Raw genomic sequence first — 26,882 nt, 5'->3', positions numbered from 1 at the left:
TTTGTGTAAACAACAAAAACGTGAATCTCTGAAGACGATGATGTCATGCACATGCTTATTACGTGTACAGTCTTTAGTTTTTCATCACCATGTAATAGCCTGGCAGCAGAATACAGCGTTTTTACTCTTTTCCGCAGATGCGTGTGAATGAGGATCGTTTTGACAATGGTGTTGTCTGTATGCGGAAAACTCAAAGGATAACCATATCGTGGTCGTGTAAACGCACCCTTAGAGTGACTTCAGTTAGTCTACATATGAACGACTCTAAAGTACATACAAAAATGTCATTAAAACAAATAAAACTTATCGGACATGATTGCATGACTTTTAAGAGAACAAGAACTGCAGAAACAAAGTGACTCTTTTTTTAAGTGTAGGCTTTAGCTTTAGCTTTAGCAACCATGCTAATGACAGTGAAGGTATGAACATTGCTAGTAAAGTACTGGAGGGAGACAGCCACAACTATCTGATGAGGGACAGGAACAGCACGGAGTAATTTTACTAGTAGGTGAGGAAATATATCATAATTCCAAATGGCCAGCAGTAATAAAACCTGGACTTAAAGACACTGAGGGCCAGATCAAACCAAAGGCATGATTTTTCCAAAACACAGTGGGAACAGAAGATTTTCAGGGGGTCATTACAGTTGCACATTAGCTAACGTGGATTAGCACTGGAATTAGCACTGGAAAGTAGTGTGTTGATTAGGAGCATTTTTTAGAATTTGAGCATTTAACACATTTATGGGTGCTGGCATGAAACTGGGTGAGCTAGGGATTGATAAAATGGTTAAGGAGTCAAGGATAAGACAACGGGGTCAATATGCGGGAGAAACACAGTGGTGTCCAAAAGAGAGTGCAGGACAGAGGGCCTACAGTAAATCCAAGGGTGTTCAATATCCCATGCAGTGCTCACTCACTTCACTTAGTTGTGAATTATGCAACATTGTACGTAATTCTTTTCAAGTGGTCTACAACTTTTCCTTTGCTTCCACTCCTCGCTGGCAGGAGTAGAAACAGCAGATAGGTGAGATTGGCCTTACAGTTAAGCTTAGAAGTAAAAGATGTGAAACCAGAATGTATGACCTCAAACCTATCTGACAACATCTAGATTTCTGACACCCTTCTATCAGTAGCAGAAGATGACATCCTGACAGGCGATTGTGTTGTCAGAACCAGATGTAAATCGAGAGGCATTGCGATCAAATCAAAACATATCCATTCTTGTGCAGTACTGTAAATATTACCAGCAAGATGCTGCAAATAATGAACATTAGCTTTCCACATGCAACAGAACAGATGAACGCAACAAAACAATTATTTGCAGAGTACTGCACTGATAGTAATTTTGACTGCCCAGTGCAAGTTAGCCGATTAGATGGAAACAGATGTAGTCTTTCCTGCAAAGTTTGACAGCGAAAAAGTCAAACTTTTTTTCTCCTTTTTTTTTTATGATGGAGATGTCATATCATTCATGGACACAAAACTGAACTACAGGGTGAGCTTCTTCAACCAGGTGCTCGACTGTGCCATTCGTCCTGCTTTTCCCTGCTTGGAAATCGTGGATACATATTTTCGATTTTTATTGCATCTTTCAAAGAAAAGGAAAATATGATAGTTCTTCAGGAGTTCTTATGACTGAAGGCCCTGAAACACCAACACACACTTCTAGTGGGCAACTAGTAATTATTGTAAAGCCTTTTGTATTTTGAGTCTACTTTATTTGGTTACACTTAGTCTCAGTGGTCCACTTTGCAACACCTCAACTAACTAACTCTCAGTAGAGTAGTAGACTTTCTAATATCCGCTAATATCTGTAACACTACATGTGACTGTAAGTAACTTTGCAATTGTCAACTTATTCTACTAATACCCTAATGAGAGTTGACATCCGGATCTTCTTCAAAGAGTACAAGCTAGTGTGCTCCAAAACAATGACAAAATTCGCATTTAGAAGACCAAACCCAACGTTGAAATTGAAAATCAGGTTGATGTCAGAATCCGACGCCAGATTGACATTAATCTCCAACGTTGGACAGACGTATTGAGGTTGAAAATGAAAATCGGGATGACGTCAGAAACCAACATCAGTCGGGTTTTGGCGTCAACCCAAATTTAATTTCCAACCAAAATCATCCCCTGGCCCTGACTAACGTTACTACTTTCTACTCAAGGACCTTGACAGAAATGTAGTGGAGTAAAACGTGTGAAGGTGATGATACACGGGGCAACTTTTTGAGCAATGTTGCTGGGCAATCTTGCCGAGCGATTGTTGCTTGGGCACTTTCCCATTGAAAATGGGCAATACATTTCTATCTGGAAAATTTAGATCGGTTGTGGGCCCTGTGTCTCATCTGGTTGCCCGTAGACGGCAACATTGCTCTGCAACATTGCTCAAAAAGTTGCCCTGTGTATCATCACCTTGATATTTGTCTTTAAAATGTAGTGAAGTTAAAGTAAAAAGTTTCCAGAAAAAAGAATACTCAAGTACAGATACTCAAAAAGTGTACTTAAGTACAGTACTCAAGTAAATGTACTTTGTTACTGTCCACCTCTGATTTTTTGCATAGCCTTTTGTATTTTGAGCCTACTTTATTTTTGGTTACATTTAATCTAGTTGTCCATTTTACTATGTTACTTTGCAACATATCGACTAATTAACTCTCAGTAGAGTAGCAGACTGTCTAATATATTCAGAGACTATATATGACTATAAGTAACTTTGCAAGTAGTACGTCAACTTATTCTACTAACCATAAAAGTCTACTAATAATACCCTAATGAGAGTTTACATGGGATCTTCTTCAGAGTATACGGTATACTTTACAAGAGCGCCATCTAGTGTCCATTCATGTAACAGCCTGCGACATCTGATATGAGTAGCCTACTACACAAAATAAATAAAAAAGCGTTTAAAATTAGTTGATTGGGCTCCTGTGTTCATATTGCCATGGACTGAGTTGAACTGTTGGTTAGGTTAAAAACCTAAAATGTTAAAGGTGAAAGTTTAGTCCTTATTGAGTAAAAACCACATTGCACAGTGATCCATCTATAAATGATTCAATGTTAGCTTAGTTACTTCTGATCAACTCAAAAATATCATGACAAACAAACACGTTTTAATAGCATTAATCATATGAAGAAAAAAATAGCTTTTCTCTCTCTTAGTGTGTGTATCCATGAGAGAGATATAGAGATGTTAATAATATTATATATTATATTACTTATAGCGCATGTTAAAGTATTGCACTCATCATGGCTGCAATTTTCTATTGACAAAACCTTCCGAGGTTTGATACTTTCTGATAACTAGTAACTACTGTCGTTATGACAACACTGTGTAAGAAAAACGTTAATAGGTGACTGGCGCCATCTTGCGTCCACATAGCGCGTGTGGTAAAAATGACTACTCATCTTGTTCACAGGAATATTGTTTTGTATAATGGATTATAACATAAGTAACAGGCTGGATGCACATTATCCCTTACATCTTATGACCTTTATTACCAGGGTGCAATTTGTGGGGAAAAAAAAAAACTGAGGGGGGGATGTTTTGAAACATTTTTATTCATAAAAATAAATCATGAGAACATGAACTTCATCATGCATTTGCAGGAATTGTAAAATCTTTTTTCTTATTAACTCATGAAGTAGCCCAACACAATATTTTTACTCTAATAGCTTATCTTTCCCCACACATATGAACTGTGATCATGCAAAATGAAAAAAACATTCAAGAATTAAATCCCCCTCCCAGTACCGTGGATAGTGCCACTCAGATAGACATGTCAAAACACTTATTTATGAATGGCAAAATTAAATGGCACAACGTAGTGTCAACTTAAACATAAATAGGCTATAGTGTAGGCCTATTCCTATGGGTGGTCCATTTCGGATTTTATTTCTATCACACTGACAGTTCACATTACAGCGCTTTACTTTGATATACAGGCTGATATACAGAAGTAGCCTAGCCTATTAAACTGAGTTGTTAGCCCCACGTGGAGGGCGTGTGGACTGTTTTTGTCAGGACTCTACCCACAAAGCCTTCCCGGTATGGTTGAACCTGCTGGAAGCGATTGCTCCCACCAATACAGCCTTTGGGGTCGCAGAGACACGCAAGCTACTACACCTAAGACAAGGTACAGTCCGAGTAGTAGTAGTGTATTAACACCACATCCCGAAAGATGGACACCACCTCGTAAGAGAAGACCAAAGACCACCTGGAGGTGGACAGTGACATCAGAGCTGGCAGAAATGCCCCTCACCTGGGGTGAGGCACACCATGTGGTCATGGATAGAGAGAGATAGGTGGAAGCAGATGATAGCGGCCTTATGTCCCATTGAGGATGAAAAGGATTAAGCAAGTTCCTGAGATTCAGAGTTTGATCAAGAACACAATGGTGATATTAGATCAACTCTTGCTGGATCTGAGCCTTAAACATTTTTTTTAACCAGAAAAATGCAACACCATAAACCAAACCAAACCAAAACTCAAAGCTGTTTCTAAAACACCAGTTTAGAGGTTACCAAGTGGCTAATTCGCCTTTGGCTAAGCCACGCCCTAGAATGTAGATTGACCAATCACAGCGCAGCCAAGAACGAGCTCCCACAGAGGTCCGACACTTTTTCACAGCGCTCCATTGACTTTAACGCAGGCGTCTCATATTTTTGATCTCGGCAGGCTATTACCGTCGTAGTTTTATAAAAAATATGGTTAAACGTTGTGCCTGGGGCATTTGTAACACAGATACGCGTTTCCTAGAGAGGTTGGAGGGGGGTGTCCGTTTTTTTCCCTTCCCAAAACCGATTTCAAATCCTGACAAGTGTCGTCTTTGGATTAAACTGTGTGGACGTCCTCACAGTCAGCTAGGATCAACAAGCACACTTTTGTGTGCTCTAAGGTAAATTTAGATTTTAACCTTACTGTAAAGTTATACTAGTTAGACAGTTATATGCTGTTTGTTTTAGCTAACTTTGTTATTCAAGATACTTTGTTATTCAAGATACAAACACCTAACGCTAACGTTAGGTGTTTGTATCTTGAATAACAAAGTTAGCTAACATCCAGCCGCTAGTCAAAACATACAATCCTGATTTACGTGATAACTAAACTATCGCTAAGCTTGCTTGCTAGCACCTTGATTCTTCATTAACGTAATTAGGGTAGAGAACCGAAATCATAACCTAAAACAGCATAAAACTGTCTAACTAGCTTTATAACTTGTATAACTTGATGGGCAAATTTACCTTAGCCACACAAAAGTGTGCTTGTTGATCCTTGAGGGGTTTAGCTGACTGTGAGGACGTCCACACACAGTTTAATCCAAAGACGACACTTGTCAGGATTTGAAATCGGTTTTGGGAAGGGAAAAAACGGACACCCCCCTCCAACCTCTCTAGGAAACGCGTATCTGTGTTACAAATGCCCCAGGCACAACGTTTAACCATATTTTTTTTATAAAACTACGACGGTAATAGCCTGCCGAGATCAAAAATATGAGACGCCTGCGTTAAAGTCAATGGAGCGCTGTGATTGGTCAATCTACATTCTAGGGCGTGGCTTAGCCAAAGGTGAATTAAGGTGTTAAGACACCAGCATTCAAAAGTCAACAACTGGTGTTTTCAACATGAATGTCGTCAAGATGCAAATCCTAATATTCTAAAGATGTAACATTAACAGTCATTCTACAGTATCAGTAGTAGTACAGATTAAATCCAGTTAATGCAAGTTACAGAGTGACAGTTGCCTTCATAATCCCTCCACTATTGCGCACTGGAAATCCTCAAGCTCTCTGCTGGAGATGGGTTGCTTTGTTTCAACTACAAACGTCAAGTCACCGTTATCGGTACAGACAACTGGTATTTTAGTATCCTGACACCATTTCTCTACGAGCGATGAGAATATAAGATGATCTTCTATCACTTTCTTTTTTCCCTGATCTTTTTCCACTTCTTCATGTTCCCTGTCAGTGAAACATTTTAAATAATAATGTTACTGTGAAATCCCAGAAGTGTCAAGTCTCATTAGGAGATGTCCCATTATCATCCTCCATCAGTGCAGTCTCAGTTTCTCTATTATCATCCTTCTGTGCAGTCTCAGTCCTCTGATTAAAGGGCACTGCTTCTGCATCATCATTCTCCTGAAAGAAAGAAGCAGATTCACAGAAGGTAAAGCAAATGATCAGGATTTATGATTCAGTCACACAAACACAGAAAAGTGGTTTTAAAGACCCTGTTCTTCATTCTGAAGTCAAACAGTACAAGAGCAGCGCTCTCTTAAAGAAGTCAGTTATTATTAGTGTTAAATTCTGTATAAAACCACACACACGCACACACACTACCTTAGGCCCTGACAAACAGAAGTTATTTTCTTCACTTGTCCTTCACTTGCAATACATGACCAGCGATATATTCTGTTAGTGAACATCCGGTCACACTGCTGTGAGTGACGTTCAGATGAATGTGTAAATATGTGCTGTGCACTTTCCTCTCGATAACAAAATAAATACAACAAAAATGACAACAGTTACACTTGAAGATGTTCCTGTGGACAGCGGTGAGAAAACAGCAGATAAGAAAGATCTGATACGATGTGGATGTGTTTGCACCAGCTCTGCACTCCAGTAAACTCACGTCATGTTTATTATATCGCACTTTATGCTTTAAAGCAGAACTTTACAGTTTTCAATATGTCAGTATCTCTTACGATTAGAATTCGATTTTAAAGCCGCTCTCCAGTGTGTTCATGTAGTATTTTGCAGATGTCTGACCATGATGGACTGAACAGAAGAAATAAAAAAGGATATTTCCACTTTAAAGAAGACAGAGCCACACCTACATATAATGTAATAGGCACAGAGAAGCCGTAAAGTTGACTTTGACAAGCTGCTTTGAAGCCCTGAAACAAACTTTGCTTTGGCCTGATTGTGATTGAAATCATGTCATTAGTGGCTTTCTAGTTCACAGTAAATTCACAGTGTTTTGCAGACAGATTCAGTGTTCACAGTATCTCACCTGATGAGGATCATCTCGCGGTGTCCTGGGTCCTGTTTGAACAACAACAAACTCTAACTTTGGTCATTTAGAACAAAAATACATACTATACATATTTTTATACTACAGGGCTGTTGAATGCTTGAATCTGATTGGTTGAAGAACGTTCTAAGGTGTGCATTATTTTCAGGGAAACGCACAGCTAAAGTAGTTCCAGGCAGGTCTTGACCGCAATACAGTTCCATATCACTTCGCGTAGTCAACTGTAATAACGGAAAATAGGATACAATTCATAACAATAAAAAGCATTTAGCCGCATGCGCTTCATCTACAATTTTCAATGTCTAGCTTCACAATCAATAGAAACATGCAGTTTAATTTTAATAAATAAAGTATACAGTCCCATCTATAATCAATAGAAAATTAAATTGAATATAGGCTAAATAAATGGATAGTCCTGCAGCGCGGATTTTTATTGCAGATAATATAACAAATAAATAATCATTGATAGGCCTACTTGTTAAAAGGGCTTTGTGTTTAATTTATTTGGATAGTCTACTGTCATCTGTCAATAATAGAAAGAAAAAAAGAATGAACGAATGAATTAAAACGAATTGAATAAATAAATAAATAATATTGACGCACATGCTTTTCTGTCTCACTATTGCAACATCTCTCTCTGCATAAAACCGGGGACACACTTTAAGGCCGGTTATGAATGTTATTTGATATGACTGATCATCATGCCCAAACGCGCGTTCAGTCTGTGTTCAAAGTCGGTGTTTAAAATCTGCTGCAGTCGTCGTCGATGAAAACAGTAAGTGAATGTGTCAGCTAGTCGTGTGTCTCCAGCATTATCTGCTATCAGTGGCTCAAACCTCCGTTACTAACTCTAAAATGACGTTTTGGACTTAGCAACGGAGGCACTGGATTAGGCCATGTCCACACTAAGGCCTAGTCCACACGGACACGGGTATTTTTATAACCGGAGTTTTCCCTCCTGCGTTTAAAAAAAAAATCCCGTCCACACATGCTCAGTTTAAAAGAAATCTCCGCCTACATGAAAACGCAAAAAACACGCTATCACGCGCTGTCAAGAGCATGCCACACCAGCAGGCGGCGATCGTAAAGCCACGTTGGCCAATCAGAAGCCTGAATCAGAAGCAAAAACCCCGGTTTTACTGTCTACACGACAACACTGCAACCGGCGTTTCTGAAAATCCTCACCCTGGCAGGGGTTTTCAAAAATGTTCGGTTTCAGTGACCTGATACTGCGTTTCCGTGTGGACGAACGGCCGAACCGCGTAAAAAAAGTCACGGTTATAAAAATACCCGTGTCCGTGTGGACAAGGCCTAATACGTTTTCGTTTGAAAACGCATCTTTTTCTCTCCGGTTTGGCCTTCCGTCCACACTGAGACGGCGTTTTTATTAATGAAAACGAAGCTTTTTGAAAACGCACTCCAAAGCGTAGGCCTATACATTTGAAAACGCCGTTTTCGCGTTGTAGTGTGGACTGTGAAACCGGAGGGATTTAAAAACGATGACGTAAATTTAGTCATGTGACGCATATTGTACCAATAGATATTCATGTTTATACCAGTATTGTGCCTGTTATGTGCTATTCACTTTCACACTGTTGCTAAAAATATTCTACATTGCACACTCTTCATATCACAGTCCTGCAAAGATGACAGAAGCTATACTCACATTTGCTGTTCTGCGGTAATACATGAGAGCAGTCGCGTTTTAGACCAAACATATGGTGACTGCGTGCGACCTGGACGCATCAGTGAATGGTGAGATATTTTACTGAATAAAATTTTCTTGTCAGAAGAATTGCGCGATAACTTCATTATTTATTTTTCCACCTGAATCATATCAGTGATGTTTGGTGGGGTTTTACACATGCGCAGTAAATGTGAGTTTAGCGTTTTCATGCGTTTTTCAAAAGTTTCTCATCCACACTGAAACGTCCGAAAACGCCTGAAAACGCTGGACGGAGAGCGTTTTTAAACGAAAACGCCGTTTTCAAATGTATCCGGATTAATGTAGACGTAGCCTTAGATGCGTAAGAAATTTGTCGTCAATTATTCCTTACTTAAAGATTCTTTTTGTGCAATAAATCTCTTACATTTTGAACAATCAACTGTATGTAATACTTGCCTTTTTGTTTTTTTGTGGAGACAGTAAATCCCAGCAGCAGCAGCAGCCACAAACAGAACAGCAGCAATTATTCCTATTCTAGCAGCTGAAGACGAACCTGAATCTGGAGGAGCTGAAGACAGACACACATTATTACTAGAGATCACCTGATAATCAACTCTACCAATTCTTTTGACTGACATTTATAACTTTATGCTTTTAGTAGTGATATTGATTTGATAAATAGTTTATTTGAAAAAATCTGGTGTTTTTTAACAACAGCAGCAGTTAAAACAGCATCATAGCACTATACTGAGCTCAACAGGAAACAAAGTTCGCAGGAAAACTTACTGATATGCATTTTTCTTATTCCTATAATAGACTTGAGAAATGTAAAATTCATAACGCAAAATTAAATTATCTCAATTATGTTTTATTATACATTCAAAGCTCACTTTTTTAAACAGGCCACAATGAAATAATTTACTGTTTTGATTTAAATATAGTAAACTATTTTAAAACTGCTTAAGCAAAAATGCACTGAATGATTAAATGAGACTCACCAGTGACAAACACTGAAGCTCTTAATGATGCTGAATCTGCTGCTGTTGATCTGTAGTTTATATTCTCCAGAGTCTGTGTCTGTGGTGTTCATGATGATCATAGATCCAGTCTGATGATCCAGCTTCAGTCTGTCTCTGAATCTCTCTTTACACTGAACATCTGTACAGATCTTACTCTGATCTCCAGTGATTTCAGCGATGAGAATCTCATTAAAATACCATGTTATTGAATCATTCAGTTTTCTTATTACACCAGTATATAAAATAACATATTCTCTTTCCATCACTGACTTTCTCTTCATTTTATCTCTTTCAGCAGCAGAAACATCTGAAACACAAACCAACAGATGATTGGAGGATCTTGATTTGAGGGAAAAGACAAAAACATGAGAGAAATGTGGATATAAAAGCGATAAAACATGCTTCCTTGACTTTCAGTCTGAAAAGCATCATTTATACACATTTGGTGCTTATAAACATAAGAGGGAGGTATGGGAACCTAAATCTGTACTCAAGTAAAGGTACTTATAGAAGTAATTACTCAAGTAGAAACAAAAATTATAATGTTATTAATTACTTGACTAAGAGTAAAAAAGTATCCAATAAAAAGACTAAAAGTAGGGAGATACTAATTACTTTCTGATTCAGAACAAGCAAGATGATGATGATGAAGTCAGTGAAGCTTGTATTACAATAGGGATTTCTACCGATTATGTCCACACATGACAGATGGCATGTCATCTTGAAGTACCTTTTTAAAATAACAAAAAATTAAAATGCCATCATGACATTATTATTTAGATAGATAGAAACAATAATTATATATAATGCTGATCTAGTACTATTTTAATTAAATTCTAATAGTGCATGGGATATCTTTGCAACATGCACATAGTCATTTATTTAAATCTACAAATTCCACTTCCAAGAAATTGATATAGGCTACTGTATATGAATTCATATACAGTGAATAATTTGAGAATGAACCAGACCTAAGTGAATCTTTCAAACTAATCAAGATGCAGAATTTAATAGATACTCCGGATCAACATTCAGGAACCCAAATCAACAATCTAGGGCCACAGGTAGTTTGATGGCACAGCTCGAGCCCCACCAATAAAACGGCAGAGGGTGTTTGATCCCAAGACAGATATACAAAGCAGACCTTCTAGCCTGGGTGCCAGCCCGAACCCCGCCCACAATATTTTTTGGTCGGGAAGTTCGGTCTGGACTCGCTCCGTTGAGGAGCTATTATGCCCGAACAAAAATTGTTCGGACCAATCAAATTGTCAGGGCGGGCTTTATACGATGATGGACAGATGAGCAACGGTAACGTAATCACCCAGGTCACCAAAGAGCGCTTGATTTGAATTAGTTTACAACAAAGACGAGTGCAGCTGGAGAATTGAGATTTCACGAGTTCACATTTACAAATAAGTCATATAGAATAAATGCGTATATAAGATTTCACGAGTTCACACAAATAAGTCAGATAGAATAAATGCGTATATGACGTGCTGTCCGAGGGCTGTGGGCTCGGTAGCCATACTCCCCCCGTGTTCCTGGTTGTGAGAGAACAAGACAAGAGTGAGGATTCGGGGTGGTGGAGGGATGCTGAAAAACTGTCAAGGAGTGTTAGGTAAGTTGACTGAGTGAATATGCTTCCTCATGCTGATATAGGGTAACGTTAGACATGGTATTGTTTGATGACAAGTTGATATTGGATTGATTATTTGTACGTGCTCCTCCCGAACTTTGTTTATGAAACATCATGTGTAGATTCCGCCATCGCGTCTGTTATAGAGGATAGCAACAGTGCATTCATTTTAAAAGAGGAACAGAGAGTCGCAACATTTTGTTGGTTGAAAATATGAATGAAGAACATGCGTCATTTACTCCGTTGCTCTGATTGGTTGTAGGTCTATCCAATTGAGTGCAGAGGTTTTTTTTCCTGGTTCGGTTGAGACACGCCCCATAATCAAATCTCTATGGAACAGTCTCAGACTCACATTCTGACTAGAATATGAGTATGACGAAGTCAGGCTACAGACATTCCTCTTAACAGGGTGAAATCGACCCCAGGGTGAAATCTCTTAAAACCACAGAGACTGATATCTTACAATGTCAAAATACATAAATCATCCCAAAACAATGCTTGACGGACATCGTTTGACTACATAATTCTATATCATGTCTACAACCCATTTATGTGACTATTATGCTTAGATCACATAAGTCATGCAGTCATTATAACTATTAGATGGTTGACTGAAAATGTTTCTTGTTTCCTATCAGTATGATTGTATGCTCATAATTCAGATGATGGCTTGAATGAAATCAGTGTAAAACATATTGTATCATTATAAGAAATCATGACTAAACTTTACCCTCTGTACTTTCTGCTAGAGCTGGAAGATAAGAGACCACAGATAACTCATGATTTGCGATTAGAGGGGAAGAAACAGCCACCTCTGAACTAAAGACAGTGTGGTCAGAACTCATCCAGGAGGCTGGACAAACATTCGAGTATAATATCTTAGGAGATGAACAAAGCATTAGAGTCGACAAACAGATTTGGAGTAGACATACAGACGATGATTCAGACCAGACATGTAGGCGAGCAGGCAAAAGACTGCAGATCAAGATCAGAAGAACATGGGTTAAATTATTTATTCCAAGCCATCTAACAACCCTGGTCTTACTTTTATTTCTTTTAGTTAGAACCAAGACTCTCAGCTGAAAAGAAAATAAACTAAGTTAAGTTTTGCTGTGAAGTTTCGGTCAACGATTCTAAAGCAAAGCCTGCTTCCCACTTCAAATTTAATTTAATTACAAATTTAATTAAACTGCTGATCTATGTTACCGTGCTAATAAATAGTGTTTTTCACTATTGTTTTGATATTTACAGTATATCCGCAGAAGAGCTGATAGTTACGGCCCGTTCAAGTGAACGCTGGACGAGTCATTTGCTCAGCAGTAAATAAGTGATTCTTTCAAAATTCCCTAGAAATTAATTAATTCCCTTTGAGCTAAATTGACCTGTTTCCCTTACAACAGGTACAGAGAAATACACCTCTGAATGTCAGCAAAATTGGGATGTGATTTAAATGTACACGATTTGCTTTAAAACATAATGACTCACCATATAAAGAAACACTGAAGGTCTTTTCAGTGTCGCTGCTGATCTGTAGTTGATAAAGTCCAGCATCTGTGTCTGTGATGTTCATGATGGTCAGAGATCCAGTCTGATGATCCAGCTTCAGTCTGTCTCTGAATCTCTCAGTACCTTTATTACACTGAACATCTGTACAGATCTTACTCTGATCTCTATTGATTAAAGCGATGCGAATGTCATTATAATACCATCTAATTCTGTCTTGTTGGTTTGTTTGAACATCAGTGTGTAGAGTGACTGAATCTCCCTCCATCACTGACACTCTGTCTGTATCAACACCTGAAGCTCCTGTAGAAGAAATCAACAGTTCATTATGAACCAAACATTTTTTTTTCTTTTTTTACAGTTTGTGAGTATAGAATTATGTCTTGATTCATAATATCACATGGAAAGAAACAGCAGAAGAACAACAGTGATTTACACACTCACTATTCAGACAAACATACTTGAGGCTCATGGGCACTCTTATCCAACCTTATGAACATCATACAAACAACATCCTGATTCATGTTTTGCCCCATCTGAGAATTCACACAACCAGCATTTTCATACTGAAATTCATAAGGAATATGACCCATTATGAATATTTAATAGATAAATGTAATCCATAAAATGTTTTCACTTTGTATACTACTGTGTTGGGGATTGACAACATTTTAATAGAGTTGTCAAAAGAGCCAACTTTGGTACTGAATTTAAAAAAATGTCACGATACCAGCATTTCTCTCTAGCATTTTGAGCGCTGTTGAACGGATTCTTAAACACCTCTGATTGGCCATTGTGTTGACATGCTCAAACATATATGTGACCCTGGATCACAAAACCAGTCTTATGTGGCACGGGTATATTTGTGGCAATAGCCAACAAAACATTGTATGGGTCAAAATTATAGATTTTTCTTTTATGCCAAAAATCATTAGGATATTAAGTAAAGATCATATTCCATGAAGATATTTTGTAAATTTCCCACCTTAAATATATAAAACATTTATTTTTGTGAATGGATGCAGCACTATCGCCAATAGAAATGGTCAACTTTAAAGGCGATTTTCTCAATATTTTGATTTTTCTGTACCCTCAGATTCCAGATTTTCAATAGTTGTATCTCGGCCAAATATTGTCCTATCCTAACAAACCATACATCAATGGAAAGATTATGTATTCAGCTTTCAGATGATGTATAAATCCCAATTTTAAAAAATTACACATAAGACTGGTTTTGTGGTCCAAGGTCACATATGTCTCTGATTGGCCAATTTGTTGACGCGCTCAACGTACGTCTCTGATTGGCCAATTTGTTGACGCACTCAACATATACGGTCTCTGATTGGCCAATTTGTTGACGTGCTCAACATATACGTCTCTGATTGGCCAATTTGTTGACGCGCTCAACATATACGGTCTCTGATTGGCCAATTTGTTGACGCACTCAACATATACGGTCTCTGATTGGCCAATTTGTTGACGCACTCAACATATACGGTCTCTGATTGGCCAATTTGTTGACGTGCTCAACATATACGTCTCTGATTGGCCCATTTGTTGACGCACTTAACATATACGGCCTCTGATTGGCCAATTTGTTGACGTGCTCAACATATCCGTCCCTTGATTGGCCAATTTGTTGATGCGCTCAACATATGCTTCTCTGATTGGCCATTGTTTTGACACGCTCAACATATACGTCTCTGATTAGCCATTGTGTTGTCGCGCTCAACATACATGTCTTTGATTGGCTACAATTATCCGCGCTTCAAAAACATGTCTTTTGCGCTTTTCATCGAGCGCTTATGCAGATACACACAAGTGAGGTCTATCAGCAGATCAACAGATATATTAGGCGCCGTTCACATATCGCTCCTAAAAACGCATAGAAAACGCTAGGCGCACCGCGTTCTCCTTTTTCCAAAGCGCTCGGGTGGTTGCGCTCCGGAGGCGTCTGTCGTTGCTAAGCTTGGTTCTTGTCACGTGACCTGCGGTGCGCTTGCGGCATTCTGAAAAGTTGAGATGTTTTTATCTCGATGCGGCGCGGACGCGCTTGGAAAAAACGAACGCGTCGCACTGCGACCGCGTCACTTCCATTATGAGTGCGCATACCGCGCGGCTACATTTGAAATAACGAACTTGTGCGCGCTAAAGACGCGATATGTGAACAGGCCCCTAGGGATTATAAACGCTCCCGTGTGTATCTATGTAAGCACTCAGTAAAGAGCATCAAAGATGTCATTGTTGATCATTGTTGACAATCACAAACACATATGTTGAGAGACATATGTCGAGAAAATATGTTGAGAGACATATATACAGAGACGTATGTTGAGTTGTTGTCAACACAATGGCCATTCACACATGTTGAGCACATCAACACTGCATAGCTTTACAGAACGAGCTGAAGACGTGTGATGTCTGTGGAGCAGATACATGGAGATATGGAAGAAATACATAATATGTTGACAGTCAGGTGAGGTCTGGCCGAATGCAATGATTGGACACACATTTTTTGTACCCCGAGACTTCCACAGAAAATATAGGCCTATGACTATGTATGTGTTTTAATAACAAGACCACTTCTATTATTGATTGCTGTGATGTGAAGAGTTTCAACCAGTATAACAACAAAAAGTGTTTTACAAAATGGCCTACCCTACCTTTAAATGTACAAGACTTGGTTTTAAACAATGACTCACCATGAACAGTAACAATGAAGATCTTTTCACTGATGCTGCTCCTGATGATCTCTTGTTGATAAACTCCAGAGTTTGTGGTTCTGGTTTTTGTGACTGTAAGAGATCCGGTCTGACAGTTCAGATCCAGTCTGTCTCTGAATCTCTCAGTAGTATCTTCACACTGAACATCTGTACAGATCTTACTCTGATATCCGCTGATTTGAGCAATGCAAATGTCATTAAAATACCATTTTATATCTTCTTGTTGTTGTTTTAATTCAAAATCAGTGTTTAAAGTGACTGAATCTCCCTCCATCACTGACAATGACATTTCATCTGAAACAACGCAGGGAAAACCTGAAGAAGAAATGAACAGTTCATTATACACAAAACAAAAACATTTTCATATAAAGTCCACAATCTAGCATATTCTGCAAAGGGTGAGCTTATGTATTGACAGTTTGCCACCACCCTTTCCCTATCGGTGCATTTCATGTTACTAAGAATTTTCATATTCATTTAGGCCTAACTTATTTCATTATGAATGTTTGCAATTATGAATATGAAATACTCATAACTGAACCAGAGCAGGTGAGTATCAGTCATTTTCAAGAAACAGCCAAAGATGCACCTTTTTCATCAATAATTGACCCATTAATACTAAGGTCACTGTGATTTTTCCAAGTAAAGCATAACTTTTTTTGATCCTGGAACAACATTCCAGGATCCAATTTCCATATGAAAATTTTGTCCTAACCCTATCCCTAAACGTAAACCTATGCATAACTTATCCTTAAAATGATGGTGAATAATGTTGATGCAACCAATCCTGGTTTTAAGCCTAAACTTGACAAACTGTAAACATATCCCTCAAATCTGATCGGTTGATTGAAATGTTGATCCAGGAACATGTTGTAGCCTATTAGTTAAGTCACATTTACCTTAACACTAACTATATATTTTTTATTTAATTTCATAAAAACTCAAAAAAGTTAAAAAGTAAAAAAAGAAAAAGAAAACTATGTGGACTAATTTTTTTTCTAACAACATATGCTGAAGCAGGTCCGTGTGTATAAAAGACACAAAAGATTATTCATTACAAAAAAACAAAAGCATAATCGACTAATAGGAACTTGACACAGCACTTTCTGTTTCTCTTTTGTTTGGTCTAAGTGTTTCTATTGTTCTCACTTTGGACAAAGGCATCTGTTAAAGGAGAACTCCGGTCAATTTTAACATTGAGCTAATTTTTTTTTCTACATTTGGAGTGCTGTCAGTACAGAGAACAACAACAAAAATCGGTGTTGCCTACACCGTGTTATCCTCTTTTTAAATTTGCACCCTGTTGACTTCAATGGGGCAAGTTTTAAACCTGCTTTTAGCCTCTTAACATCCTTGATGTGTCATTACAAGTGCCCAGGTCATGTGAGTGATTCCTTTAGAGTGAATGTAAATGGAAAATTCATTGTTCTTGTGTTTTGTTCATTTAAACTTGTTGATTTCATTTAACTGTGTACTATCATCTGAACATATGCTTCTGTGAGGATTTTTCTAACAGCTGAATAAGGGACAGGAAGACAGGATAAAAATGCTTTACACCTGGGCACGAGAAAGGACCAGCCAGGAGAATACAGGGGTCGTTTAGCAATAAACATGGGGTCCCCTGCCCTCCCCTTAGGGGAAGCAGGAGGTAATCTAACAGAAGGCAATTTAGGTCATAAATGAAGGCCTTTTGGTGTCTCAGGGACAAAGAACAGGGTGATCTGCACCAGGGGGTAGAAAACCAGTCCAAACCAGCTCAAGATAGAGGGTATCTTTTGGAAAGTTACAGAAAACTAAGTAGGTGTGGTCAAGATGTTAGAAACCTGTATAAAATGTCTCTGTTTTATCATGTCTTCAGGATTGTGACTTACAAGCCGGGTGGCTGCGGCTCAGTAACTCATCCTCAATGAATAAACCTTTTTCTTCTTTATTACAATTTTGCCTTTTGAGTGTTCTTTAACCCTGTGATGCTGTGTTTCCCTAGTGAGATAAAAAAAATTGCTATTACAGCGAACACGAGTGAATCTGACTGCAGTAGATGTGAAAGATATGGATATAAATGAAGTTAATTCGGCCAGCGCTCATACCCTTTATTTATTTCCTGTTTTCGGTCGAAGCCCACAGTAGTCGATTGTTGAGTTCACGCGCTGTTGCTTAGATACATATGATCACGAATGTGAACTCGACAATCGACTACTATGGACTTTGACCGAAAACAGGAAATAAATACAGGTATGAGCGCTGGCCGAATTAACTTCATTTTTTTCCATATCTTTCACATCTACTGCAATTTTCACCATGATCACTCTGAAGGAATCACATTGGCTGTGCAGTTGTAATGACACATCAAGGATGTTAAGAGGCTAAAAGCAGGTTTAAAACCCCATTGCCCCATTGAAGTCAAAAGAGGATAACACAGTGTAGGCAACACCGATTTTTGTCGTTGTTCTCTGTACTGACAGCACTCCAAATGTACAAAAAATGAGCTCAATGTTAAAATTGACCAGAGTTCTCCTTTAAGTGATTAGTTAGAACATTTTACATGCATGCCCCCTCAAGTCAAAACTTGAATGCGTTGAGGCAATTAGTCACATATTCAGACAGCATACAGTCAATACAATTGTACATTCAATTTCAACCTAGTTCTTAGTTGAAACATGAGTCACAATGACTCATGTCCCAACTGCAAAAGGTTGAAATTGAATGTACACTTGTATTCTCATCTCCCATGATGAAAGGTAAGACAGTGAAACAATGTCACGATATCAACGTTGATTCAATTTGTAGCCTAAAACCGAAGCATAATTCAACATTGGTTCAACGTCGACATACAACCTTTATTCACCCATATTGAAAGAAGAGACGGTGAAACGTTACGCCATCCACGGTGAAACAACGTCAAGATCAACAAAATCGAAAAAAAGTCGAGTGCAAAAAGTTTTACAAAATCGAAACATAATTCAACGTTGATTCAACCTTGAAATTCAAACCAGTGATTCAACGTTGAAATGCCAGCAGGAAATATATATGGACTTCAGGTGAGAACGTTCCACGTGAAGGCAGCATTTAGGCTACTCACGCTATGATGCCAGGTAGCCTACTTTTATGTAGACATACAAATCACATGTTTTGATCATTTACACGGACTGTTGCCTTTGGCTTGCTCAGTTGGGGATATTTGGGGATATTTAATTTAATTAATCAATCAACGATACTATTGATCAGCATTACCAAACGTAAACGTTCCACTAGAAACAAACATTGATGTATTGTTCTAATTTATTACTGTGAAGCTGCTTTGATACAACCCGTGTTGTGAAAAGCGCTATATAAATAAACTTGACTTTTTCAATATTTTTGCCATGATTTGATTAGTCACGAATCTTGGTTTCAAGTTCCAAACATCGTTCGTTTTTTATAGCAGGCAGTAAGTGAGATTTTAAACATATTTGCCATGGTTGAGCAAAAACACTGAACGCGAAATTCCTACGATGAAAGCCTGTCGAATATAACGCAATAGCCTACGAGTTACAAAACAGAAAAAAATATATATATGAAGTTACAAAACAGAACATACTTTCGGTTTCATTGGCCGGAAGAGCTCTAGATAATAAGCCTAAAAATCTTACCATGGTCGGATAAACACCAGAGCACTAGTAGCAAACTATAGAGAAGCTTCATTTTCTCCACTTTTCCTGTAACATAGCTTTGTTTACACTGTCGGGCAAAATGTGGATGCGTGTTCACAACTGTGTTACGGATCTTCTTCTTCTTCTTATAGGATTCCGGCAGTGTAGACGCTGCTGAGCGTATTACTGCCCTCCACAGGTCAAAATTTAGCTTAAATTCTTACATACAGTCCTGTATCATGCAAGAACTGAAGAACTGCCTTGGAGATCAGTTTTTGCTCAACACTGTGACCAAACAAAGATAAAAGAGAAAAAGCCTTAACTCCAATTCCTGTCAATTTATTAAAGAATATATTTCTTTCTGCCCTATACCTTCTGCATTCTAGGAAAACATGCCCTACTGTCTCCATACTCCCACATTCACACAATCCAGAAACATGCTTTCCTACAATGCACAAAGAATAATTTAATCCACAATGCCCCAACCTCAACCTACACATTTTAACTGAGTCCCTACGTGACAAAATGTTAAATGAACATTTTTTCCTAACATTAGGTTGAATGGAAAAGTAGTGTCTACCCCTAATTTCCTTTTCCCACCCTCTCTGCCATTCATTTATTAAACCCTCTTTAATTTGTTCCCTCAGTTCCACTCTCCCTAATAATACATGGACATCTACTTCTCTTCCTAAGCTCTCCTTTGCTATTTTGTCCACCAGCTCATTCCCCCTCAGCCCAGCATGCCCGGGAACCCAGCAAAAACTGATATTACACTCAAACCCAATTCTAAAAAACACATTCAAGATGTCATATACAATGTCAGGACGAGCTTTAGATTTTCCTACTTTTAAATTTTCCAGAGCAGCTGCAGAATCAGAGCAAATAATGACTTCTCTAGGTTTTACTTCCTCAATCCACCATAGAGCCCATAAAATTGCCATTAACTCAACAGTAAGAACAGAACATCCATTAGAAATACGTCGACCAATTTCCAACCCTAACTGTTCCACATATACCCCAAATCCAGCTTCCCCACTAACTGGATCTCTAGATCCATCTGTAAAAATAATCATAGTGCTCTCACTGATTGAATTAAGATATTCCTCTATTTTTGGTGCCACCTCACATTTATCCTTTTCCTGAAGAAAACCAAGCTCAACACACACTTCAGGCAGCACCCAATAGGGCATAGGTAACCAGCTTGTGTGTTCTACGATACTTCCCTGATCCATGCTCATCTTCCCTTGCCCACTGATTTACTATGACAAAAAAATTATTGTATCTATTATCACCAGCAACCTCTTGCAACAGACACCTTGCTGGGAAGGTACGTTTACACCTACTAAGTTTTACCCAGTACTGTAACCCTAACTTAATGCGTCTTAACCATAAGGGCATTTCTCCCATTTCAATGAGCAGGGCAGGTACTGGGGTAGTTCTGAAGGCCCCACAGCAAAGCCTCAAAGCTCTTGCCTGCACCACATCCAACCTAGCCAGAACAGTTTTGGACGCAGATCCATATACAAAGCACCCATAATCAAGAGCAGATCTGATCATAGCCTGAAAAATTAGCATCATTGTCACCCTATTAGCCCCCCACCCACACCCAGCCAGACTTCTCATTACATTCAAAACTTTTTCACACTTCAACACAATTTTACCTACATGCACGGCCCAAGTCATACGCTCTTCAAACCAAATACCCAAAAATTTAAAAACCTTTACCTTCTCCAATGGAGACCCATACATATATAGCCCTATTTTAGGTAACTTTCTTTTAAAACCAAATATCATATACTTAGTCTTAGAAGCAGAGATTTTGAAGCCCCATGTATTTCCCCATTCCTCTACAGATACTAACACTCTTTGAATCTGTTTTAAAACAAACTCTACATTACGCCCTCTTTTCCAAACGGCCCCGTCATCTGCAAATAAAGATAACCCGAATCCACTCTCTATTCTACCAAAAATATCATTAATCATTATATTAAATAAAACTGGACTTATTACACTTCCCTGTGGAGTACCATTCTCTATGTCCACAGTCTTTGAACGAACATTACCAACCTTTACTTGAATTGTTCTTTTCATTAAAAAGTCCTTTATCCAATTAAACATTCGTCCCCTAACTCCCATGTCAAAAATTGTAATCATCAATCCCTCCTTCCACAAAGAATCATAAGCCTTTTCAATATCCAGAAATACACTCACTACTATTTCCTTATTGCTAAATGCCCTTTTAATATCTTGATCCAAAACTGCTACTGACTCTATTGTAGATCTTCCATTTCTAAAACCATTCTGAACATCAGCAAATTGTCCTCTAGTTTCTAAAAAATATACCAATCTGTCAGTTACCATCCTCTCCATAATCTTACAAGTCACTGCTGTGAGTGCTATAGGACGGTATGAATTAGGGTCAGATGCCTCTTTCCCTGGTTTCAAGACAGGGACCACAACTGCATGTTTCCATTCCTTGGGCAAAAGACCCTCTGCCCACACAGTATTAAACAAAGCTAAGATTTCTTCAAGTACAAAATCATCCAGATATTTAAATAACTCATAAGACAGCCTATCTCTCCCCGGGGTAGTATTTGCTCCAGACATAATTGCATCCTTTAACTCTTTTAAAGAAAAGAACAAATTAATAGGATTTTCATTTTCCAAACTCCTCTCTAACTTCCACTGATTAACTTCCATCAATTCAGCCCTCTTCCTACACCTCTCAACCCCCATTCTCTCTGATCTATGCACAGCTTGAAAACTCTCAACAAACATGTCTGCTTTTTCCTTATTGGAAACTGCTACTACCTCTCCCTTCTGTAACAATGGTATCAATCTTCTTTTATATACCCCTGACATTCTACGTACCGCTGCCCACAAATGCCTTACAGGTGTTTCAGGACCTAACGTACCACAAAACTTCCTCCAACTATCTCTTTTTGCATCCTTTATAACTCGTCTTGCTACTGCCCTTAGGCGTTTGTACTCTATTGCATTAACCAACATAGGATACTTTCTTAAACTTCTATATGCTTTATTCCTACTCCTTACAGCCTCATCACATTCTTTATTCCACCAAGGAACCAGCATACGTGACCTAGGTTCCTGCTTCACAGGTATAGTATAACAAGCAGCCTCATGCATCAGGAGACTAATTGAAGTATTCCAGTTATCTACAGAACCCTCACTATCAACATTTCCTACTAAGCTTTGAGCTTTCTCCTGGTATTTATCCCATTTAGCCTGAGAAAAGTTATATCTAGGGACATTCTTTTCCACTTCTCTTCTCAGATCCCTACCAAATCTACATAAAATTGGATAATGATCACTACCTAACGTATATGAATCTATAACATCCCACTCACCAATTCTAGCTAAGTTTGATGAGGCAATTGATAAATCTATATGGCTGTAGGTATTTCTCCCAATATTATACCTAGTTGGTCTTCCGTCATTTAACACTACCAACTCATATTTGTCTAAAAATTCTTCTACTACAACACCATTTTTATCCCTGTGATCACTCCCCCATATTGGATTGTGTGCATTAAAATCCCCAATCCATATAACAGGATACCTTACCTTCTCCATTATCTCCTCAAAATCTAACAATACCAAAGGTTGACAGGGGTTATAATAGTTTATCACAGTAATAGAACTGATACTACTCCAAACCTCCACAGCCAAACACTCAATATTAGAATTAATGTCAACCTTCCTATACTGCAACCCGTTCTTAACAAAGGTTGCACAACCCCCGCCTGACCTATCAAGCCTGTCTAATCTCAAACATTCATACCCTGGAATTACAAAATCTAGACAGGGTTTTAGCCATGTCTCTTGGATACATATCAAAGCTGGTACTTCTTTAAAATCATCTACAAACCTTTTTAACTCCTGACCATTTCCAATCAGACTCCGGGCGTTCCATTGAAGAATATACCACATTAAAATATTAATGAGGATCCTCATCATCCACCTCACCAACGTCCTCCATACTGCTAGCCTTCGATAACTGTGACCTGTTTATACACTGACTCTCCATCATGTATTGATGTAATTTTTCTGGCAACTGCTTTATACTCAGATACCTTTCAGCTGCACCCACAACTACCCTAATGACATCCGACCGGTTTGATGCTTTCTTAGTTCCCACCAACACATCAGAAACAAAAGACAAAAATGACTCCCTACTAAAAATTATCATGTCAGATGAAGGTACAGATGGTAGATTGGACATAGGGACCTGGCATCCTAGCACTTCTCTTACAACAGAACTTCCATTTCCACTTTCTCTAGCCACTCTTTGAACCGCCTCTGCATATGTTACCTTGTTCTGATCCTTCACATCCTGCACCCGCCTAGCTTGGACAAAGTGCTTACAACCGTGAAACCCTGCTGCATGAACCCCATCACAGTTAGGGCACTTAGGAGTTTCTGCCTTACAATTTTGTATTATATGATCTCCACCACACTTTGCACACTTTCTTTTGCCCCGACACGATCCAGCAACATGCCCAAACTTCTGACAATTATAGCAGCGCAACGGTGGTTTAATGTACTCCCTCACATTATATGCCATACTTCCTAGAAACACTCTCTGTGGCAATACACCATCTGAAAACGTTAACATGATGGGCGGATCCCCAGCTCCATCTCTACGCTTAAATCTTACCACATCAGTTACTTGGGCTCCCTTAACATTTTCTAAGATCTCCTTCTCAGATAAGCCAGCAAACACTCCATATACTATTCCCTTGACACCCTGCTTGCTTCCTCTTGGGACCAAAGTCTCCACCTTAACCACCAACTTCCCCACACCTCTAGCATCACCATACTGTTTCCTATTTTTGCAACAAACTCTTAACATTCCATTATATAATATCTTGGCCTGAAAATCCTTGCCTATCTGACTCTCCAAAGCATTAGTAACCTTTTATGGATTAATTGCTCTGAATCCTGCATCTCCTTGATTAGCTCCCTTGACTTTAAACAGCACAACTAACTCTTCAGAAATTCATGTTCTCCTAACTTTATTTCCTTCATCTCCTGACATTTCAGGTCTTTCACTCGATGCCTCCCTCTTAGATCCCCCCTTTTCCTTAACCACCGTATGCCACCCACCATCCTCATCATCATCATCCCTTCCACTCCCTGAAGCCATAGGCCTCCAATATCACTACCTTATCTCAACACTAATCTAATATTATTTTTACTTCTACTACTAAAAAGAAAATAGGAAAAAAAAAAAAAAAAAAAAACAACAACAAAGTCCTTCCAGCATAGAACACCAACTGACCTCCCGTTCTGTTCTCCTGCTATCAGCTCGGCCACTCTCCCAAGTTCAAAGTTTCTCCCCGGCTCTCAACCCACTCTGCTCAGTTGTTCCGATTGTTACTAGTGATGTGACATTTGAAGCGAGGCGTCGGAGCGTGTGTCGAGAAAAAGTGGGCGTGCCAGATGAAGCCGCGATTCGAGGCTTGTGTTGTTGTGTTGGTGAATGTGAGGCAGTATGTAAAGCGCTTTGGTGGCCATAGGTCTATGAAAGCGCTATATAAATGCAGTCCATTTGTTAACGTGAAAATCACGTGACTAATGACAAACGAGGCCTCGGTTTGTGTGGATACGTCATCGGTTCGGTCTGAGTGTCGCTTCCGGATAAAATGCGGTTCGAAACTCGCGCCACCTTGTGGGTGATGTCAGGAGTAGTAGAAGCAGTAGTAGTGTCAGAGAGTCAGAGAGTTATAAAACTATCATTGTCAGTGTCAGTGTAGTTATTGTTTTATACGTGAGGGCTGTATATTATTACATTATCAGGTTAGAATAGTTGTAGTAGGCTATATTATTATTATAGTAGGCCTCGCTATATTATAGTCTTGTTATATTAATTAGATAAGATTATTTGGATTGCTCTGGATTTTTGCATCTGGACTGGACTGCTTTTTGATTTGGATTGCCCTTTTGGAATTGTTTGCTTTTTGTGACTCTTCCTTTTTCCTGGTAATGGAGTCAGCAAAAAAGAGGGAATCCTCCCCTGTCTGGGCTCAACAGAAGCATCAGTGTCCTCGTTTAAACCATCTGGCGCTGGCATTTTTACGTTCCCCTGCATCCTCTGTTCCCTGTGAAAGGATCTTTTCCCAGGCTAGAGAGATTTTGTCCAAGAAGAGGAATCGTCTAAACCCCAACACACTTGAAATAATTCTGTTTCTCAATAAAAAATCTATTGTTATCCTTCCTTCCGGACTATTCTGATGCAGTTTACTTTAATCTGTTATCTATAATCTGCTAAATGAATAAATGTACTTTATTATTCTCCCTCTAACATAAGCACTGCACTCAAATACAGTGTCACTATTGTTGTTCATACTGTCACTATCCAAACAATTTATGAATTATTAATTAACTATGTGTGTGACTCGGCACAAGTAAATTCAGACAGAGAAAGATACATATTTTATATTATACACAGTAATGGACAAATGTCTGATCATGTCTTTTTATTATTGCAAATGAAAGGTTACAGACATCAACAGTGAGTACAAAATAAATAAATAAATATTCTTATTTATATATATTTACATTACAAATAAATATTAATATTTATAAAAGTATTTTTATAAAATATGCATTGGGAGGGTGGGTGGGTGATTGGGTTTGCGCGACACTGGTTCAGAATGAATTAATTTGTCTGCTATTTCTTTGCACAGTAGCTAGGTGTCACTATTGAGCAATGCTGAATGAAGCTTCGTCAGAGCCGTCGCATAGACTGTGCGAACTGTGCAACCGCACAGGGCCTCGCGCCAGAGGGGGCCTCGCAATCCTGCGTTTTTTTTCCACCACTTTTTAAAACATCTCGCGGCACGAATGTACCAATTCTACAAATGAGTAAAACATCTTCAGTTAACTGGCAGAGCATTCATTTCGTTCGATTTTTAAATAAGAGGCGATCTAGCGCTGAAATGTGTTTTTTAAATCAAGTGATCAAAGTGCTCGTTGCCACTGCGATCAGTTGCGCGGATACAGCATTTTCTCGTGTGGCTCGCGCACACGCCGCACTGTGTTCACTCGGACACGCGCTTCAATCAGTTGCGGATAGCCTACTCTATTCGTTCTGGTGAAATAACAAAACATAATGCACACACAAACGTGTCCCTGCTTGATATATAACCACTGATGAACATAATCGGTTTTGATGAGAAAAAAAAACTATACGAGAAAAAAAAAAAAACTGTAGCCTACTACAGCGGATTCGAATCTAAAACCTTTAAAGGGTCATTTCACCCATTTGAACATTGTTTTTTATTTAAAGTGGGTCATATATGTAGTCGAAATGTAAAATAATTTTTGAATTTGGTGCCTTCGTGACCGAGAAAAGACAAAAAATAACTTCAGAACGCATTTGAATGAAAGACAACAACTCCCACAATGCACCACATTGCACAGCTCCGCAAGCCACTCCCACTAATCCAGAAAGCACATATCTGCCAAGCCCCCAATGTTTCGGAAAACATTGAAGCTTCCCCGGGCGCCGCCATTGGCTAGCAGACCATCACCTGCTGTTAGCATCCCATTGACTCCCATTCATTTTGGCGTCACTTTGACAGCGAATAACTTTACATCTGAGGCGTTTAAAGACTCCATTTGTCCATTGTTTATTTCTAAAGAA

At 38.7% G+C, this 26,882-nt stretch overlaps 2 protein-coding genes and 1 long non-coding RNA gene across 3 annotated transcripts in view; 1 reads left to right on the top strand and 2 right to left on the bottom strand.

Annotated features, from left to right (window-relative positions):
• LOC307169983 overlaps window positions 1-26,882 on the top strand; it is a 553,579-nt gene that overhangs the window by 358,624 nt on the left and 168,073 nt on the right. The window lies entirely within an intron of this gene.
• LOC307169921 (uncharacterized protein) overlaps window positions 1-26,882 on the bottom strand; it is a 181,525-nt gene that overhangs the window by 128,858 nt on the left and 25,785 nt on the right. The window lies entirely within an intron of this gene.
• Window positions 9,110-19,350, bottom strand: LOC307169937 (uncharacterized protein). The gene is made up of 5 exons (XM_079890816.1): window positions 19,214-19,350; window positions 15,564-15,899; window positions 12,844-13,164; window positions 9,702-10,029; window positions 9,110-9,271 (listed from the first exon to the last, which is right to left on the bottom strand). The coding sequence occupies exons 1-5, from the start codon at window positions 19,263-19,265 to the stop codon at window positions 9,238-9,240; spliced, it is 1,071 nt and encodes a 356-aa protein (XP_079746942.1). The 5' UTR covers window positions 19,266-19,350; the 3' UTR covers window positions 9,110-9,237.

This window comes from Squalius cephalus (genome assembly GCF_949319135.1).
Source record: "Squalius cephalus genome assembly, chromosome: 13".
Classification (NCBI taxonomy): domain Eukaryota; kingdom Metazoa; phylum Chordata; class Actinopteri; order Cypriniformes; family Leuciscidae; genus Squalius; species Squalius cephalus.
Note: the sequence above shows the minus strand (reverse complement) of the source record. Positions and strands in the feature narration are given on the sequence as shown.

What these genes read in the sequence shown, in the direction of transcription:
- LOC307169937 (XM_079890816.1), bottom strand. Translation starts at nt 19,265, where the DNA reads ATGAAGCTTCTCTATAGTTTGCTACTAGTGCTCTGGTGTTTATCCGAC. An exon ending in CTGGTGTTTATCCGACCATG is followed by an intron (nt 15,900 to 19,213) that starts GTAAGATTTTTA and finishes TTTCTTCTTCAG; the next exon opens with GTTTTCCCTGCGTTGTTTCA. An exon ending in AGCTTCAGTGTTTGTCACTG is followed by an intron (nt 9,272 to 9,701) that starts GTGAGTCTCATT and finishes GTCTGTCTTCAG; the next exon opens with CTCCTCCAGATTCAGGTTCG.